At 38.8% G+C, this 18,819-nt stretch overlaps 1 protein-coding gene across 3 annotated transcripts in view; it reads right to left on the minus strand.

Annotated features, from left to right (window-relative positions):
* The window catches only part of ACBD6 (acyl-CoA binding domain containing 6), a 192,709-nt gene that overhangs the window by 7,050 nt on the left and 166,840 nt on the right, over positions 1–18,819 (minus strand). Inside the window, exon 8 of one of the 3 annotated variants that reach the window (XM_061383379.1) lies at positions 10,295–10,411. The exons of 1 other annotated variant lie outside the window; for it this stretch is intronic. In XM_061383379.1, the coding sequence (XP_061239363.1) occupies positions 10,374–10,411 (38 nt within the window). In that variant the 3' untranslated portion in view covers positions 10,295–10,373. One more of the 3 variants, XM_061383381.1, reaches the window with a different exon arrangement.

Here is an 18,819-nt window from a genome sequence, read left to right on the forward strand (position 1 = left end):
TTTGGGCATCTTGCCAACTGGTTCTGACACCTGTCTACTGTTGAGGACTGCCTGTGGGCACTGAGTATCATTTGGGCATTTTGCCAGTTGGTTTTGATGTCCAACTACCATTGAAGACCATTTGTGTTGGGGAAGTGTTTTTTTGGGATTCTATACCAGTCACCCTCAGAGATGGTTTGTGATAGATCTGTTTTTTGGTGTGTGAATATGTAGTCCATCTGTGTGACTAGTATCTTTGTCTTTTGTAAAATGAGAAATTCAGGTTAAATTCATTAAGAAAATTCAAGCTATGAAACTATGATTAAAGGTGTTTTTTTTTTTTTTTTTTAAACTAACGTATGGCAATAGTGTTCTTTAGATTCTGGAAAAACTGGTTAAGATGAAACTCTTTTGAAATTCCAAAACCTGGTTCTTTTTATATATGCAGTTACAGAAAGCTAGCTTGATAGAATTCCCACCTCCCCACCCCACCCCCAGAACTCTGATCCTGAGAAAACAAAAATATGCCTAGGAGAAAACTTGAAGTTAACTCATCATGCCCTTGAAATACAAACACAACCCACTTTGCCTGGGACTTCAGCCCTGGGTTAATCAGAAAACTTCAAGCCAAGTTGGGGAGGGGGAGGAGGAGGAAAAAGAAAAAGCAGGTTTCTAAAATCGACTGTATAAATTTGACTGTTCTGTTATTCATAAACTGATAAGTTTAATTGCAAAGGCTAATTTGTGAAATATAAAAAGATGAAACAATGAGATCTCTGGATGTTTGTGTGTCTCACGATGTGTTTTTGGATAATATTGCTGAGATTAACTTGTAGAGGAGCTCTATTTAATTGGTTTAAAAAAGGTCAAACAAACCTAAATTTATCTACTTTTGCCTTCTTGCAAGAGCAAGAGGGAAACTCAAAGTGCTTGGAAATTGTGCTATGAAAAATGTATGTCTTTAGAGGTTATGAAATATGTTCTCAAGTTTGCCAATCAGAAAATGCTGGTATAATATTTCAATGACTTGTTCTTGGTTTTGTTCAGGTTTTCAAGGGTTAAAAATTGTGATACATAAAAATGATTAGGGAAGCATTTCAGTGTGTAAGGCAAGTAGGAGATACATTGTTGGTGAAGGAAGGTATAAAGACTGGATATATTGTTAAGGAAAAATGATGATTTTGTCCTATAGTTGGTTGTTGGGAAAAAAAGGGACAAATCTGTTTGGATCCAGAAAATAATAAAAGGTTTGTGAAAAAGGAACTTTGAGAAATGACTTTTGTATGCTATCAGGATTAAGATTAGACTGAATTTCATTGGGTAAATGAATTTTATTATTATTAACAGTAAACTGATGCAAGACTAAATTTGTTTTTTCTGTTAAGAAAACAAAGTTCTCCTGGAATATTGATCTGATTTTGGTAACAGTGACTTCTAATGGAAAGTTATTGTTTTGCTTCTAACCATACTTTTGACCCCAATGTTCAGGATGGAAAAAAAAAACTGTCCAGTGAAGTTGTCACAGAGTGTAACTACTCACGATGTGTGGCACTGCTGGCTTAAGTTGACTGCTTACAGCATAAGTACAATGTCTGTGTGGCAGTGGGGCACAAAGGATAAAACTTACGGCCGATAAAGCGTTTCCTCATTAACATACCTCTGAGCCTGTTCATGATTAGTGTTCCCCCAATGTGACAATTAGGCAAATACATAAACAAAAAGGAAGCCTGTCACCGAGGGACATGGATGGGCCAAGAGCAGGTAAGTGAGCCATTCTGGGAATGTTGGGAAAATGTACTGCTTATCAATGTCTTATATGGAAATATTTACAGCTAAAAGGGGAAAATGATGTAAGAAGTTTCTACATATTGAGGTATGGGGATATTCTGGCTTATACATGATTTGATTTGAACTTTAGGTTAACCAAATCAGCCTATTTGTGTACCTAGATGTACATAGTACATCTGCTTTAACCATTGGGAAAAAAATATATCCAGAGAATAATACAAAGATGCATTTTGATTACTATCCTCATTATAAAATGTCTAGTAATTTTCAAATGTTTGTCCAGGTACTATGACAAAGTAATCAAACAGAGATAACGTTTTCATAGTACAAAATACTGATGTGAAGCACAATATCTGATTATTTCCAGTTCTGTGTCCATTCCCCAAATTAGGCAGGACTGTGTCCCACATGTGAGCCTATGGACCTCAGGGCTGCTCCAGGTTCTTTGAATTCTGCCTTGATTGGTTGGAGGGTTGGGCAGCTACTGTAGTACCTTATTCAGGATCTGAGCAGAAGGAAGCATGAGTGCTCAAAAGCAGAAGAGCTTAGTTAGGTGTACTGAAGGACTGTTTTCCTTCCTTTCCTCTTTTCTCGTGTGATTTGATAACCAACTTCAGAGTTGTTTGGATTTTTTGTGTGTGTATCTGGTGGATTGCAGTTACCATGAGGTTCAATATAGCAGTCTGTGTATAAAAAACATTGTTTCAAGTTGCTGGTCTCCCATTTCAAATGCATTTCCAACATCCTGCATTTGTGCTCTCCTCAGGATTGCTGGTTTTGATACTGTGTTTGTATAGATGATTTCCTACCTTTATTAAGTTTGCCTTTACTAGTGAGCTTTCCCCTTCATAAAATTTTGTTTCTAGTTGTGATCTTTTTCTCCTAAAGAAGTTTCTTAAGCATTTGTTGCAAAGATAGTCTGCTAAGTCACTTCAGTCGTGTCCGACTCTGTGTGACCCCATAGACGGCAGCCCACCAGGCTCCCCGTCCCTGGGATTCTCCAGGCAAGAACACTGGAGTGGGTTGCCATTTCCTTCTCCAGTGCATGAAAGTGAAAAGTGAAAGTGAAGTCGCTCAGTCCTGTCCAACCCTCAGCGACCCCATGGACTACAGCCTTCCAGGCTCCTCCATCCATAGGATTTTCCAGGCAAGAGTACTGGAGTGGGGTGCCAAAGCTAGTCTGGTAATGCTGAATTCTCTTGGCTTTTGCTTGTCTGTAAAGCCTTTGATTTGTCCATCAAATCTAGATGAGAGCCTTGCTGGGAAGAGTATTCCTGGCTGTAGGTTTGCACCTTTCATCACTTTGTTACCCCACTCCCTTCTGGCCTGCAGAGTTTCTGCCTAACAATCTGCTGCTAGCCTTATGGGAGTTCCCTTATGTGTTATCTGTTGCTTTTCCCTTGTTGCTTTTAATATTTTCTCTTTACTTTTTGTCAGTTTGATAGCTGTGTGCTTTTATGTCTTGTTTCTTCTTGAGTTAATCCTGTATGGGACCCGCTGTGCTTCCTGGACTTGGGTGAGTTTCCTTCCCATGATAGGCAAGTTTTCAGTGATTACCTCTTGAAATATTCTGTCAGGCTCCTTCTCGGGCCCCTGTAGTGTGACTGTTACTAGATGTGATGTCCCAAAGGTCTCTTAAACTGTCTTCATTTCTTTTTTCTTCATTCTGGTCTATGGCAATGATTTCTCCCACTGTCTAGAGCTCACTGATTTGTTCTTCTGCCTCATTTATTCTGCTATTGATTGCTTCTAATGTATTTTTCATTTCAGTTATTGTATTCATCAACTCTTTGGTTGTTCTTTATATTTTCTCTTTGCTGAAAACTTATTGTAACTTCTCAATCTGTGCATCCATTCTTTTCCCAAGTTTTTGGATCATCTTTATGATCATCACTTCGAACTGTTTCTCACGTAGATTTTTCTATTTCCACTCCAATTCTTTTTTTTTTTTTTTCTTTTTTAAGAAGTTTTATCTTCTTACTTCGTCTGGAACATAGTCCTTTTCTATCTGTGGTACGTTACATTTCTTGACCTTGGAGAAGTGTCCCAGCAGTGCATTCCCCTCTCGTCATGCAAGGGCAGGGACCAGCTGTTCCCAGGGTAGGTTCTGACCTGAGTTTACAGACTCAGTTCTGCAGGCTGCAGGATCATAGTTTTGTTTCTGGTGCCTGCCCACTGGTGGGTGGAGCTGGGTCTGGTGGGTGGGGCTGTGCTAAGGGACCTGTGTAAAGGTGGCTGTTGGGTGGGGTCAGGCCTTGGCGCTTATGACCCAGGCAAGATGTCTACCTTCCATGAGCATTCATGTAGATGACATCCTCCAGTATCTCTGCCACCACCAACCAGTGTCCACATCCCCAGGGTGACTACAGCTGCCCTTCCCTGCCCCTACCTCCACCAAGATGGGTCTGGCCTAGGCTCCTACAATGTCACTGCTTGGCCCTGGGTCCTGGTATGGGAGACCTTGTGTTGCGCCCTACAAAAGTGGAGTCTGTTTCCCCAGTCCTGTGGAGCTCCTGCAGTCAAACCCTGCTGGCCTTCAAAGTCAAAGTGTTCTGAGGGCTCCTCCTCCTCATGCTGGACCCCTAGGCTGGGGAGTCTGACATGAGGTTTAGAACTCTCCTGTGGGAGAATTTCTGTGATATAATTGTTCTCTAGCTTGTGGGTCACACACCTGGGTGGTACTGGAATTGACTGTACTTCAAGTATGCCCCTCCTACAGTTTTGTTGGGGTTTCTTTTTTGTCTTTGGAGGTAGAATATCTTTTTTTGTAGGTTCCAGTCTCTCTCATCAATAGATCTTCAGCAGTTGTGATTTTTCTGTGCTCATGAGAAGAGGTGAACTCAAGGTCCTTCCACTCTGCCATCCTGTCCCTCCCAGATTCTTCATCTGTTTTGGACTGTGCCAGTTAACATATTGAGCAAGATTCCCTGCCCCACCCCCCATCTTTTTGTTTTATTGAAGTTAATATTCTTCATAAAAATTTGGTAAATTCTGGCAATGTGTCTACTTGTGTAGCTACTATTCAATAGAGACAGAAGACCTGTTCATAACCCCTGAAAGTTCCCTCCTGCCTCTCTGCAGTCAATCCTTTTACCCAGCCCATAGCCCCTGGCAACCACTGACCTGATTTCTGTCTTTAGGTTTTGCCTTCTCCACAAATTCAGAAATCACAGAGCACATAGTCTTTTGTGTCTGGCTTCTTTCACTGAGTGTGATGCTCTGGAGATTCATCCATGCTGCTGCATGTATAAGCGGTGCTTTCTTTTTTATTGCTGTATTCTGTTGTATAAATACATGTAGGCATGTGGGTTGTGTCCAGTTTTTGGCCATTACAAATAAAGATCCTGTGAACACTTGGATACGTGTCTTTGTGTGGATCTTTTATGTTTTCACATCTTTGGGTTAATATCAGGAGTGGGATTGCTGAGTCACATGGCAAATGACTGTCTAACTTGAATAAGAAACTACCAAACTTCCAAAATTTGTATTCCCACCAACTGCTCTGTATCCTTGTCAGCACTTATTACTGTTACTAAAATTCTTTTTAGCCATTCTAGTCAGGTTTATAGTACCTATAGTATAGATACTATGTAGTATAGTCAGGGCTTCTTATTGTGGTTTTTAGTTTGCATTTCCCTAAAACCTAATGATGAACATCTTTTTATATGCTTATTTGCCAATCACTTACCTTTGGTGATTTATCTCTTCAAATCTTCCATCCATTTATTAATTGGAGTTTCTTTTTATAAATTTAGAATTATTCTTTTAAAATTCTTATATATAAGTTTTTCCCCAAATGTTTCATAAATATATTTTCCCACTCTGTGACTTGTCTTCTATTAAGAGTACCTTTTGAAGAGTAAGAATTTTAAATTTTGAATGAAGTCCATTTAATTTTTTTCTTTTATGTTTTATGCTTTTTGTGTCCTATATAAGAAGTCTTTCTCTATCTCAAGATCACAAAGATGTCCTTCCATATTTTCTTCTAGTCCTCTATATTTTAGCTCTTATGTATTGGTTTCTGATCCATTGCAAGGCAATTTTTACGAAGGGTATGAGGAAACAGTTGAGGCTTGTTTTCACCCCAGCATGTATGTGAATGTCCAACTGTTACAGCACCATTTGTTATACAGCCAGTCCTTTCCTCCACTGACTTACCCTGACGCTTCTGTCACAAATCAATTTACCCATGAATAGGCTGGTCTGTTGGAGAGGGAAATGGCAGCCCACTCCAGTATTCTTGCCTAGAGAATCCTGTGAACACAGGAGCCTGGTGGGCTGCTGTCCATAGGGTCGCACAGCGTTGGACACAACTGAAGCAACTTAGCATGCGTGCATGCATTGGAGAAGGAAATGGCAACCCATTCCAGTATTCTTGCCTGGAAAATCCCAGGGACAGAGGAGCCTGGTGGGCTGCCATCTGCGGGGTTGCACAGAGTCGGACACGACTGAAGCAGCTTGGCAGTAGCAGCAGCAGGCTGGTCTATTCCTAAGTTATTTATCATGTTTCATTGACCTATACACCTTATTTACACCAATATCATACTGCTTCAATTTCTATATCTTTATAGTGAAAGTTGTAGTAAATAATAATATATTGTTCAAAGAAAAAAAAGAAATTAAAAATATTTTGAACTAATGAAAATGAAAACACAACTTATCAAAGTATGAGGGATACATCAAAAGCAGTGCTTAGAGGGAAATTTACAGCATTGAATGCAGGTATTAGACAAGAAGAAAGATATAAAATCAGTAATCTAAATTCCCACCTTAGCGAACTGCAAAAATCAAGAGCAAATTAAATCCAAAGTAAGCATAAGAAAGAAAAAAAAGAATTATACCAGAAGTTAGTGAAATTGAAAACAAATCAATAGAGAAAATCAATACAGTCAAATAATAGTTCTTTGAAAAAGGCCAATAAAAGCAATATGCCTCTTGTTATTGTTCAGTCACTAAGTTGTGTCTGACTTTTTGCAGCCCCATGGACTGCAGCATGCCAGGCTTCCCTGTCCTTCATTATCTCCCAGAGTTTGCTCAAACTTTTCTCTGTTGACTCAGTGATGCTATCTAACCATCTCATCCTCTGCTGCCTGCTTCTTCTCTTGCCCTTAATCTTTCCCAGCATCAGGGTCATTTCTAGTGAGTTGGCTCTTCGCATCAGGTAGCCAAAGTATTGGTGCTTCAGGATTAGTCCTTCCAGTGAATATTCAGGGTTGATTTCCTTTAGGATTGACTGGTTTGATCTCCTTGTTGCTCAAGGGACTCTCGAGTCTTCTCCAGCACCACAATGGGAAAGCGTTGATTCTTCGGCACTCAGCCTTCTTTATGATCCAACTTTCACATCCATACATTACTATTGGAAAAACCAGAGCTTTGACTATTCGGACCTTTGTTGGCAAAGTGATGTCTCTGCTTTTTAATATGCCATTTAGGTTTGTCATAGCTTTCTTCCAAGGAGCAAGTGCCTTTTAATTTCATGGCTGCAATCACTATCCACAGTGATTTTTGGAGCCTGAGAAAATAAAAGCTGTCACTGGTTCCACTTTTTCCCCAACTTTTTGCCATGAAGTGATGGAACCGGATGCCATGATCTTAGTTTTTTGAATGTTGAGTTTTAAGCCAACTTTTTCACTTTCCTCTTTCACCTTCATCGAGAGGCTCTTTAGTTCCTCTTTGCTTTCTGCCATTGGGGTGGTGTCATCTGCATACCTGAGATTATTGATATTTTTCCCGGCAATCTTGAATCCAGTTTGTGATTCATCCAGCCCAGAATTTGCATGATGTACTCTGCATATGTGTTAAATAAGCAGGATGACAATATACAGCCTTGAGATACTCCTTTCTCAATTTTGAACTAGTCTATTATTCCACGTAAGGTTCTAACTGTTGCTTCTTGTCTTGCATTCAGGTTTCTCAGGTGGTCTGGTATTCCCATCTCTTTAAGAATTTTCCATAGTTTGTTGTGATCTACATAGTCAAAGGCTTTAGCATAGTCAATGAAGCAGATTTTTTTTTTTTTTCCTTGCATTTTCTATGATCCAGTGGATGTTGGCTATTTGATCTCTGGTTCCTCTACCTTTTCTAAATCTAGCTTGTATATCTCAAAGTTCTCGGTTCATATACTGTTAAAGCCTAGCTTGAAGGATTGAGCATTACCTTGCTAACATGTGAAATAAGTGCAACTGTATGGTAGTTTGAACATTCTCTGGCATTGTGCCTCTAGTCAAGTTAAATAAGAAAAAAAGAGAACACAAATTATCAATATCAGAAATGAAAGAGGGAGCATCACTACAGGTCCAATAGATATAAAAAGGATAATAAAGGAATACGACAAACAATTCAATGCCTACAAATATGATCATCTTAGACGAATTCCTTGAAAGAGACAATTTGCCAAAATTTACTAAAGAAAAAGTATACAATCTGAATAGGCCTGTTACCTATTAAAGAAATTTAATAAATGATTAATAACCTTTTATACTAGAAAGTACAAGGCTCATATGGGTTCACTGGTGAATTCTACTAAACATTCAAGGAAAAAATTATACCAGTTCTCTACAATCTGTTTTAGAAGGTAGCAGCAGAGAGAATACTTCCTAAATCATTCTATGAGGCCACTATTGCTCTAATAATGTCTTTGTCTAGGTTTTGTTATAAGAAAGGGGAAGCGGAAACTACAGACTGGTATCTCTCGTGAACATAAATGCAAAATCCTCAACAATATATTAACAGATTGAACTGAACAATGTATAAAAAGAATTATACACCATGACCAAGGGGGATTAATTGCAGGTGGGCAAGGCTAGTCCAACACTTGAAAATCAGTTAATGTAACCCATCATATCAACAGGCAAAAAATAAAAATCATATGATCACATCAATAGATGCAGAAAAATAACTTGTCAAAGTCCAACACTTATTTGTGATAAAAAAAAAAAAAACCTCAGTTAACTGGAAATAAAGGGGAACTTCTTCAACTTGAGAAGTTCCTGACTATTTCTTTAAACTTTTTCTCCCTTTTCCCTCTACTTACTTCTGGGATACCTATTATCCTAATGGTGCTCCTCCTAAAAGAGTGAGATGGCTCTTGCAGAATTTCCCCATTTTTTAATGCTATTTCTCTTTTCTACTTATAACATTTTTAGATTTCTATTTTTGAACACTCTAATTATTCTATGTGATCTGCTCTGTTTCAATGCTTTCTAATACATTCTTTATCTCATTTATTGTATTCTTCAGCTCCAAAACTTGTTTGGTTTTTTTTTAGAGTTTAAATCTCTTTGACAAACTATTCCTTCTGTTCACTCATTTTATTTCTGAGCTCACTGAACTGACTTTTCTGAATTTTTTTGTTTGCTGAGTTTCTTCATGACCACTATTTTGAATTTTCTACTGCTGGATCATGGAAAAAGCAAGAGAGTTCCAGAAACATCTATTTCTGCTTTATTGACTATGCCAAAGCCTTTGACTGTGTGGATCACAATAAACTGTGGAAAATTCTGAAAGATGGGAATACCAGGTCACCTGACCTGCCTCTTGAGAAGTCTGTATGCAGGTCAGGAAGCAACAGTTAGAACTGGACATGGAACAACAGACTGGTTCCAAATAGGAAAAGGAATACGTCAAGGCTATATATTGTCACCCTGCTTATTTAACTTATATGCAGAGTACATCATGAGAAACTCTGGGCTCAAGGAAGCACAAGCTGGAATCAAGATTGCCGGGAGAAATATCAGTAACCTCAGATATGCAGATGATACCACCCTTATGGCAAAAAGTGAAGAGGAACTAAAGAGCCTCTTGATGAAAGTGAAAGAGGAGAGTGAAAAAGTTGGCTTACAGCTCAACTTCAGAAAACGAAGATCATGGCATCTGGTCCCATCACTTCATGGCAAATAGATAGGGAAACAGTGGCTGACTTTATTTTTCTGGGCTCCAAAATCACTGCAGATGGTGACTGCAGCCATGAAATTAAAAGATGCTTACTCCTTGGAAGGAACATTATGACCAACCTAGACAGAATATTAAAAAGCAGAGACATTACTTTGCCAACAAAGGTCCGTCTAGTCAAGGCTATGGTTTTTCCAGTGGTCATGTATGGATGTGAGAGTTGGACTGTGAAGAAAGCTGAGCGCCGAAGAATTGATGCTTTTGAACTGTGGTGTTGGAGAAGACTCTTGAGCATCCCTTGGACTGCAAGGAGATCCAACCAGTCCATCCTAAAGGAGATCAGTCCTGGGTATTCATTGGAAGGACTGATGTTGAAGCTGAAACTCCAATACTTTGGCCACCTCATGCAAAGAGTTGACTCATTGGAAAAGACCCTGATGCTGGGAGGGATTGGGGGCAGGAGGAGAAGGGGATGACAGAGGATAAGATGGTTGGATGATATCACCGACTCAATGGACATGGGTTTGGGTGGACTCCAGGAGTTGGTGATGGATAGGGAGGCCTGGCATGCTGCGGTTCATGGGGTCACAAAGAGTCAGACACGACTGAGCGAAAGAACTGAGCTGAACCAGTTAGATTGCAGTATTCCATGACTTTAATCTTGGTTTCTGGAGAATTGTCACTTTCTTCCTGTGGTACAGTGTTACTCCAGTTCTTCATGGTACTGGATGAGTCGGTTCCTCTGCCAGCAAATCTGAAGTATTTATAGCAACAGGTTAGAAGTTAGAGGCTTTCTGTTTTCCAGTTGGTGGCACTATAGCGTAAGTTTTTGGTTTCTTTCACCTGAGCTGCCTCTTGTTAAATCTGAGTTAGCACTTTCTACCTTCTGCTACCTCTTAGCTGTGGATGCCTGCCCGTGTTATTAGTTCTTGTGTCTCTGGGATCACTGGTGCCTCACTTCTACCACTGTTCTGGGATCACCACCTGGTGCATCAGGATGGTGGGCTCTTCCCTTGTGTCTGGGATTCCTTGAGCCACAGGCTTAGCCACTGGAGGGGGAGAGTTAGGGAAAGTGGGATGCAGGGGTTGTGAGGGCACCTCTCTGTGTCCAATATCATAAGGTTAGTGGGCTCCACCACTGCAGTTGGGGGGCAGTTGGCTAGAGTTGTGGGTGCATCAACAGCTGGAGGGATGGGGGTCCTAGGCCCGACTCCTACTGTTGCCCAGCTGCCTGCAGCTACATGTGCGCTGGAGCCATGTGCCCTGCTTCCCCTGCTGCCACCGGATTCTCTGGGGCTGCGAGCTCAGCTGCCGTGGTGGGAAGGCCAGGACTGCAGGTACCACCTCTGCTATTTCCTCAGTTCTGCCTCCTATATTCCACTTCACTGACCTTTAGATGTACAGATATTTGGAATTCTCTGGCATCCTGGTGTGTTGAGCAGGGGCACATTTGTTGAATTACAAATGTTTTACTGGTTATAGATTGAAAGGGAGAGAGAAAGGTAGCTTTTCACTCCACCATGTTGCTGACATCGCTCCTCAGGAACTTCCTCAACTAAATAAAGAACATCTGCAAAAAACCTATAGCTAAAATCATACTTACTGTTGAGAAACTAAAAGCTTTCACACTAAGACTGGGTATAAGGCAAGGATATTCCCTCTCACCACTCCTTTTGAACACTGTACTGGAAAGTTCTAGGTAATGCAATAAGACATGAAAAGGAAATAAAAGATATACAGATTAGGGATAAAGCATTAAAAATATCTTTGTTTGCAGATGACATGATCGTAGAAAATCCAAAAGAAGTGACAAAAAAACAAAAACAAAAACCTCCTGGGACAAATAAGCAATTATAACAACATTGCAGGATATAACACTTATGTACAAAAGTCAATTGCTTTTCTATATACCAGCAATGGACAAGTGGAATTTGAAATTAAAAACATAATACCATTTACATTAGTATCCCCAAAATGCAATACTTGAGTATAATTCTAACATGATATGTACAAGATCTATATGAGGAAAACTATAAATCTTAAAATCAACAAAATAAATAATTGGAGAGATATTCTATGTTCATGGATAGGAAGATTCAATATCAAGATGTCAGTTCTTCCCAACCAAAATCCCAGGCTGTGGATATGAACAAACTGTACAGTTTATATGGAGAGGCAAGAGGCCCAGAGGAGCCAACACAGTACTGAAGTAGAAGAAAGCTGGAGAACAGACACCATCTCACTTTAAGACTTATGATAAAGCTATAATAATTAAGGCAGTGTGGTATTGGCAAAAAAAAAAAAAAAAGAAAGAAAACTAGGTCAATGGAACAGAATAGAGGGCCCAGAAACAGACCAACAAAAATATTCGATATAAAGATCATGGAGTAATTCTCTCTAGGAGAGCAGTAAAGGGTGTTGGAACCCTTCCTTTGCCTTAAGGCATTGGCTAAAACTTCAGTACAATTTTGAATCAAAGTGGAGAGAGTGGACATCTTTGCTTTGTTCCCACTCAGAAGGAAAGCATTCAGCATTTTACCATTAAGGATGATATCAGCTAATGATTTCTTCAGGTTGAAGAAGTTCCCTTCTATTCCTATTTTGCTCCATTTTTTTTTCTCCCCAAATCATGAAGGAGGTTCAAGTTTTCAGTGACTTCTTCTACACGTATTGAGATGATCATGTTTTAGTTTTGGTTTTGATTTGTCTGATAGGGTGAAATACAATGATTTTCAACTTTTGAACCAACCTTATATGCCTGGGATAAACACATTTGGTTTTAACTTATCCTTTCTGTATATTGCTATGTTCAATTTGCTAACACTTTAATAAAATATTTTTGCATCATTCATGAGACATATTAGCCTATAGTCTTCTTTTCCTGTAGGGTCTTTTTCTGGTTTCGGTATTAGGGTAATGTTGGCCTCATAGAATTTGTTGGGCAGGGTTCCCTCCCCATTTTCTGGAAGAGTTTGTGTGTAGAATTGGTATTATTTCTTCCTTAAATATTTAGTAGAATTCCCAGTGAAGCAATCAGGGCCTGGGAATTTTTGTTGTGGGAAAGTTTTCAGTGGCAGATTCAATCTCTTCAATAGACATAGGGCTATCTAGGTTCTCAGTTTCTTTTTGAGAGAATTTTGTTACTTTGTGTCTTTTGGAAATTTGTCCATTTACTCTAAGTTATCTAATTTATTGGTAAAAATTGCAAATAGTGTTCCCTTATTTGCTTCATAATATCCGCAGGATCTGTGTTGATGAGTCCCTTTCATTTCTGAAGTTGGTAATTTGTTTTTCCTTTTCTAAACTGGTCTGGCTAGAGGTCAATCAGTATTATTGACCTTTTCAGAGGTTTTCAATGGTTTCATTGATTTTTCTATTTCAGTGATTTCTGCTTTGATCTTTATTTTATTACTATATGTACTTTGAGCTTAATTTGCTTTTTTCAAAACAAATTTTTAAGGTGGAATCTTAGATCACTCATTTGAAACCTTTCTTTTTTTAAATAAAAGCATTCAATTTTCCTCTAAGCACTGCTTTAGCTGCATCTCACAACTTTTGAGAGGGTGTTTTTATTTCATTCAGTTAAAAATATTTTCTTAATTCTCTTGGAATTTCCTCTTTGACCTATGAATTATTTACAAGTGTGTTTAAGTTTCTCACAATTAGGGATTTTCCAGATATGTGTCTGTTGATTTCTAATTTAATTCCATGGTGGTCACAGAGCAAACTTTGTATGATTTCTTTTATATTTTTTAAAAGTTTGTTTTATGGCCTAGAGTATAGTCTATCTTAGTAAATATTCTATATTTATATTGAAAAAATGTATATTAAGTGTTAACATTCTATAGATGTCAATTAGGTCAAGTTGGTTGATACTATGGTTCAGGTCTTTCATATCCTTGGCTGAATTTTTATCTACTTGTTCTATCAATTACTCATTTATTGCATGACAATGGGTTGTTTTTTCTTGCCTTTTTTATGCTTCACAATTTTTAAATGCAGAAATTGTATGCAGGAGGACAGTGGAGGCTGAAGTAAACAATACTATTTACAACCAGAAATGGGCATACTTTTTCTTTCGTCATGCCATTAGTATGGGTGTTGAGTCAGTCTAGTCAGCCATTGAACTGGGTTTGATTTTGTTGTTGCTGTGGACAACTTTAGTGCATCAAAGGCTTTAAATTCCTCCAGCTGTGGGCTGTTGCCACCTTATGCTTAGTTTTAAGAGTCGGGTGCCAGAAGGTATTTTCAGTATTCTCACTTCACCCTCAGCTTTCGGTGGTCTGAAATATCTAGTCAGCTGCATATCTACCATCTGTATTCTTTCTCCTTCCTATCAATAAGACTGCTACTGCTTATTTCTTAGAGTGAGGCTCATGGTGAGAGTGGGATAGAGATCTTCATGCTTTTGGGTTACTGTGAGGTGGAAATTTCTCAACATTCCTGCATCCTCCCAGCTCCCCCAGAGGTCAGCCAAACCCTGCCTTGTGTGAGAGGAAATATGTCCTGAGTGGGAACTTCCTGTCCTGCCCTCAAGGGACAAGAGACCTCTGCTTTGTGTCGGTGCAGGGTCTTATGCTCAGGGGCTCCCTGTCCTTCCCCAGGGGCAGACGGGTTTTACTTTCACTCCTCCTCCAAAGGCAGTGGATATGTCCCTAGGCCCAGGAGAGGAGGAGAGAGCAGAAAAGCTTTCTGCTCGTCCCCCAGTGGCTTAAGGACTTTTCTTGGTATGAAATAAGGGTCTAGGGAAGTGGCAGGCTTTCATTTCTGTGTACCACTGAGGAGGGAGCTCTCTGTTCTCAATTTGTCTAACAGCACCCAGTTAATGAAAGAGTACATGAGTGAAACGTGTTCTTGGGTCTGATGCTAAAATGTCATACCAGCTCACTTTTAGAATTTGTTAATTTTAGCTGTTTTCTTCTTATCTGCATTTATGGTGGCTGCCTCTTCCTCAGTTGTTCTATCAAAAGCAAAACAGTTGGTGTGTCTTACAGGGGCTTGTCATTCTTTGGAATCTGCCTTACTTTGCTGACATGCAACTTCTGCTATCTGATGGCCCTTTAAAAAAGTACAGCTTTGCAGATTATTTAGCATTTTCTTTTTGTTAGTGTAGAAACAATATTCTGTTGCTATTTTCTCTATCTTAAGTGGAAGCAGAACTTTCTGGGAGTTTATTTTTAAATTATTTACTAGGAACATTTCTTCTTTTGCACTTTGTTGGTACTCAGATAAAGAAGTTTGCATGGTTCCCTTGATTGTCTTCTCTCCCCTGGTGGGTGCCAGGGCTCCTTGGTTATAAACTGTGAAGTGGGCACAGAACCAACAGCTGAAACAAGGCTGTGATAAGTCTGGGAGAGCTTTGGTGATTCTTTGTATTATCCATCCTGAAAACTTAGGTACTAAACTCTAATCCATAATAGCACAGACTCAGGGGTGGTTCCAAGGGAACAGAAATGGAAGATAGAAATTTTTCTAAGCTAAAGTCAGACCACTTGGGAACCCTATCTCTCTGCCTTTAGTGGGAATTCTTAGATGACTACTAGAATTACAAATGTTAAATTAATATTTGAATAAATGAATAGAGAGTAGGAGAAAAAGGTGTGTGTGTACTACATCATGTCCAACTTTGCAACCCTATGGATTGTAGCCTGCCAGGCTCTTCTGTCCATGGAATTTTCCAGGCAAGGATACTAGAGCAGGATGCCATTTCCTGACCCAACAACTGAACCACTGGCAGGCAGATTTTCTTACCACTGTGCAACCTGGGAGGTTCAGGAGAAAAAGGTGCAGAAAGGACAATTTGCCTATTCTAATCCTGGGACAGGAGTTAATGGGTTGAAATCATCTTTGGGGATATGCCTGAGACAGGGAGGAAGGCAGAGACAGAATATCTTTATCAGTAAAGTGTTCAGGATTATAATATTCCTTTGAAAGTTTAAAATTATCTCCCCAAGTGAACATTTTCAAATTTTACATTTTTGAAAGGTTTTTACCATGAAACACTATATACACCAAGTTAGATTCCAATGGAAGACAGTCTCTTAGAAAATAAAACAAAGTTAAAGACACATTGCCTAATATCAGGGAGCTGTGAAAGAGGATATTTATCCTGCACAGAACTAGTTACATGACATTTATATTTTAAGGAATAATCATTTAACCTTTTTGCTGCAGCTATCACTCTCAACTCATTGTGAGAAATACTTGGTTAGGTTTTAAAATTGGAACTTTTATAGCAGTATCAGAGGAATAAATTTCCTAGTGTATAAATCTGTAATACCACGGTCTGTCAGATCACACTTGAGCTCAAATCTAACCCAACACTTGAGACTGCTAAGCATAAAGATCAAGGCTCAGCAGATGTGGACTATGGCTCAAGACACTAAGCTAGCTATGTCAGGCAAAGGGGCATTAATTTCATACAACCTGTGTGATGATGTGACTTTTCCAGCAGTATGACACAAGTTATGAGTACCAACCCAGAAACGGAGCTTAAAACTGGTTTACATACAGAGAACTACAGCTAACTAGCTGAGAAAAGGCTTAACTGGTCTGTATAACAATCCTCTAACCCAAGATATATAAATGAAATTTTAGCTCAACTGTAGCTATGAAGTGAGATTTAAATTTGGAATTTAAGGGTTACAAAACAGTAACTTCAGAGTAAGGGATATGTTACTCACAAGGAAAGGAGTTTTATTAACAAATTCCTGGGGTTTATGCAAAGACTGGTACAAAGTTGCAGTAGGAAGAAAAAAATAAAGGACAAAAGGAGAAAGATTGATTTAAAGGACAAGAAGAAAACACACAAGTGAATCTTACCCTGGAGTGAGGAAGGCACTTGTAATACCTCTTGGAGAGTCACTGTTGATAGGCATCAATAATGTTTACATTTAGCACACAACCCCCTGCATGTAGAGCTACCCAACAGTTTTTGAAATTATATGCTCTGTGCTCCCAATTAGATGGTGAGCTACTTGATTATATACTTTTCTATATTCTCCTCTTCATCTAACACAGTATTGGGGATTAGTATTTGCTCAAAATTCATTAGTTAATTGACTTCTCTGCCTTTGGCATCTTCAGTGAAGCACAATTCACAAGGCAGAGTCGTCTTTCAGAAACATGTGAGCTGCTCACGCTCTCAAAATGGACAAAGACAAAGAAGATGAGGGCGAGATGAGAAGGAAGGGGTGCAAACGTTTTACCAAATTAATGAGGGGCTACTGGTGCCTACAATGTGCTGCAAAACACAAAAACATTCGTAAGCTCATCTCGGAGAGGCTTGAGCTAGTCTATAGGGATTAGAATAGTTGCTGGATTTATGGTACCCTGGGAACCTCTATTTGTCAAGTGCCATGGAGGCAGCCCTGACACTGGTACAGGTGAAGATGAATTTTCATTCAGAGCAGTGAGCCTTCTGACTCCATTAATCCTCGGGGTTTTGATGATGAATTTCTTTCTTTTTTTTACTTTATTTATTTTCACTCTAATGCCTCCTCCCACTGCCCTGAAACAGCGTGCAAGGAACAGAACAGATGGTGCTTTACGTGGAAGATCGAGGGCTCATGAGGATACAAAGCCTGCCCACTCTGAAATCACATGACTGCACGTGCAAGGAAAAGCCTTGATTTCCCCTGGGAGACACAGATGCAATGATGTTAGTATTCCCAGTGGAGGGGGAGGAGGAGAGGACTAACAGGCCATTTACAAGGAAGACCACACTTACACTAATACACTCTTCAGCAAAGACCATGTTTAATCACAAAATAACAGGAGGACAGATACCTAAAAGTTCAAAAACACCAAAATAAGACAGAGGCAAATGAAGGTTTAGTATGCCACTATGCAAAATGCATTTTGAACAAACCAGTAGGGACATACAGTAGTAGAACACTGGCCTCTAGTTAACCTGTCATTGGCTCTGACCCAGTTTTAATCGGAAGAAGGCAGGATTTACAACCTGCTTAAGGATGGAGTTTGACAACTGCTATAATCAGAAGAGCTGTCAACACAAGGACAGCTGTCAAGCCAAACTGTAATTCATAAAAAATAATAGCTAAGCCCCGAAGACATCCCCAACACTGTGTGCAATCACTGGATTTAACCATACTTAGAGTGTTATGAAAGTTCTAAGAACAGGTTAAGGGTCCTAAAATAAAATCAAATCAACAAATAGCTATTGAATGTCTATTAAATAAAAAATTCAATAATATTAAGTGATTAAATGGATAAAATATGCCCAGAAGATTCCCTGGCATATAGTAGGTGCTTAATAAATTATAAAGTATCAACATTATTATTACAAGCAAAACTCTGTTTTGACAGTCTTAAAATTGGGCAAAAGTCTAGTGACCTAGTAAGAAAATCTAAATTAAAAATTAAATTGCACCTTTAAAGTATTAATTCATGAAATATTTCTGAGTTGTCAGAATATTTTAGTTTTATATATTTGTAATGCCAAAACCTCTAATACTATTTGAGTGTTTAATTATCTTGATTATAACATATGTGGTATTAGTCTTGTTATTTCTACAATAATATGAGAGAAAGAGATCATTTTACTAGATTAATCTTGGGCAGGATTCCTAATTCAAGGATAAATAATTTTTATCAGTATCTAGTGAGTCTTAATGAACAGAAATAGGAATATCAAGGCACACAAATGAACATATATGTGTGTGTTTACTCACAAGTACAGTCTTGAAAAATAGCCTGACCCACTGATCAGGGTGACCAATGATAAAAGATTTTCATTTATTTCTATAAAAGATTATCTCCCAAAAAATTATGTGTGCTTTAAAAGGATACTAGGACTGTAATTATTTATGGAGTTATGAAAAGACTGGAAGTAGAGTTAGAAGACCTGGACAAGTATTTTGGCTCTGCCACCTACAACACATTACCCTGTCAAGGTCACTTCACCTCTCTGGACTTCAGTTTTTTATCTGTAAATATAGGAAAACAGGGCCTAGCTAAGGCATCTGTTGGAAACATTAAGAGATTATATGTATGAAAACAGTAACACCACCATCTTATCTATCAAGGTTTGAATTTGTGTGTGTGTGTGTGTAAACTTTATCTGAGTATAAAATACATACAAAAGAGTACCAAAATAAAAAACTTTCTTAAGATGAATTTATCCATGTAACTGGCACACAG

The sequence above is a fragment of the Bos javanicus genome, chromosome 16 (genome assembly GCF_032452875.1).
Source record: "Bos javanicus breed banteng chromosome 16, ARS-OSU_banteng_1.0, whole genome shotgun sequence".
In the NCBI taxonomy this organism is placed as follows: Eukaryota; Metazoa; Chordata; class Mammalia; order Artiodactyla; family Bovidae; genus Bos; species Bos javanicus.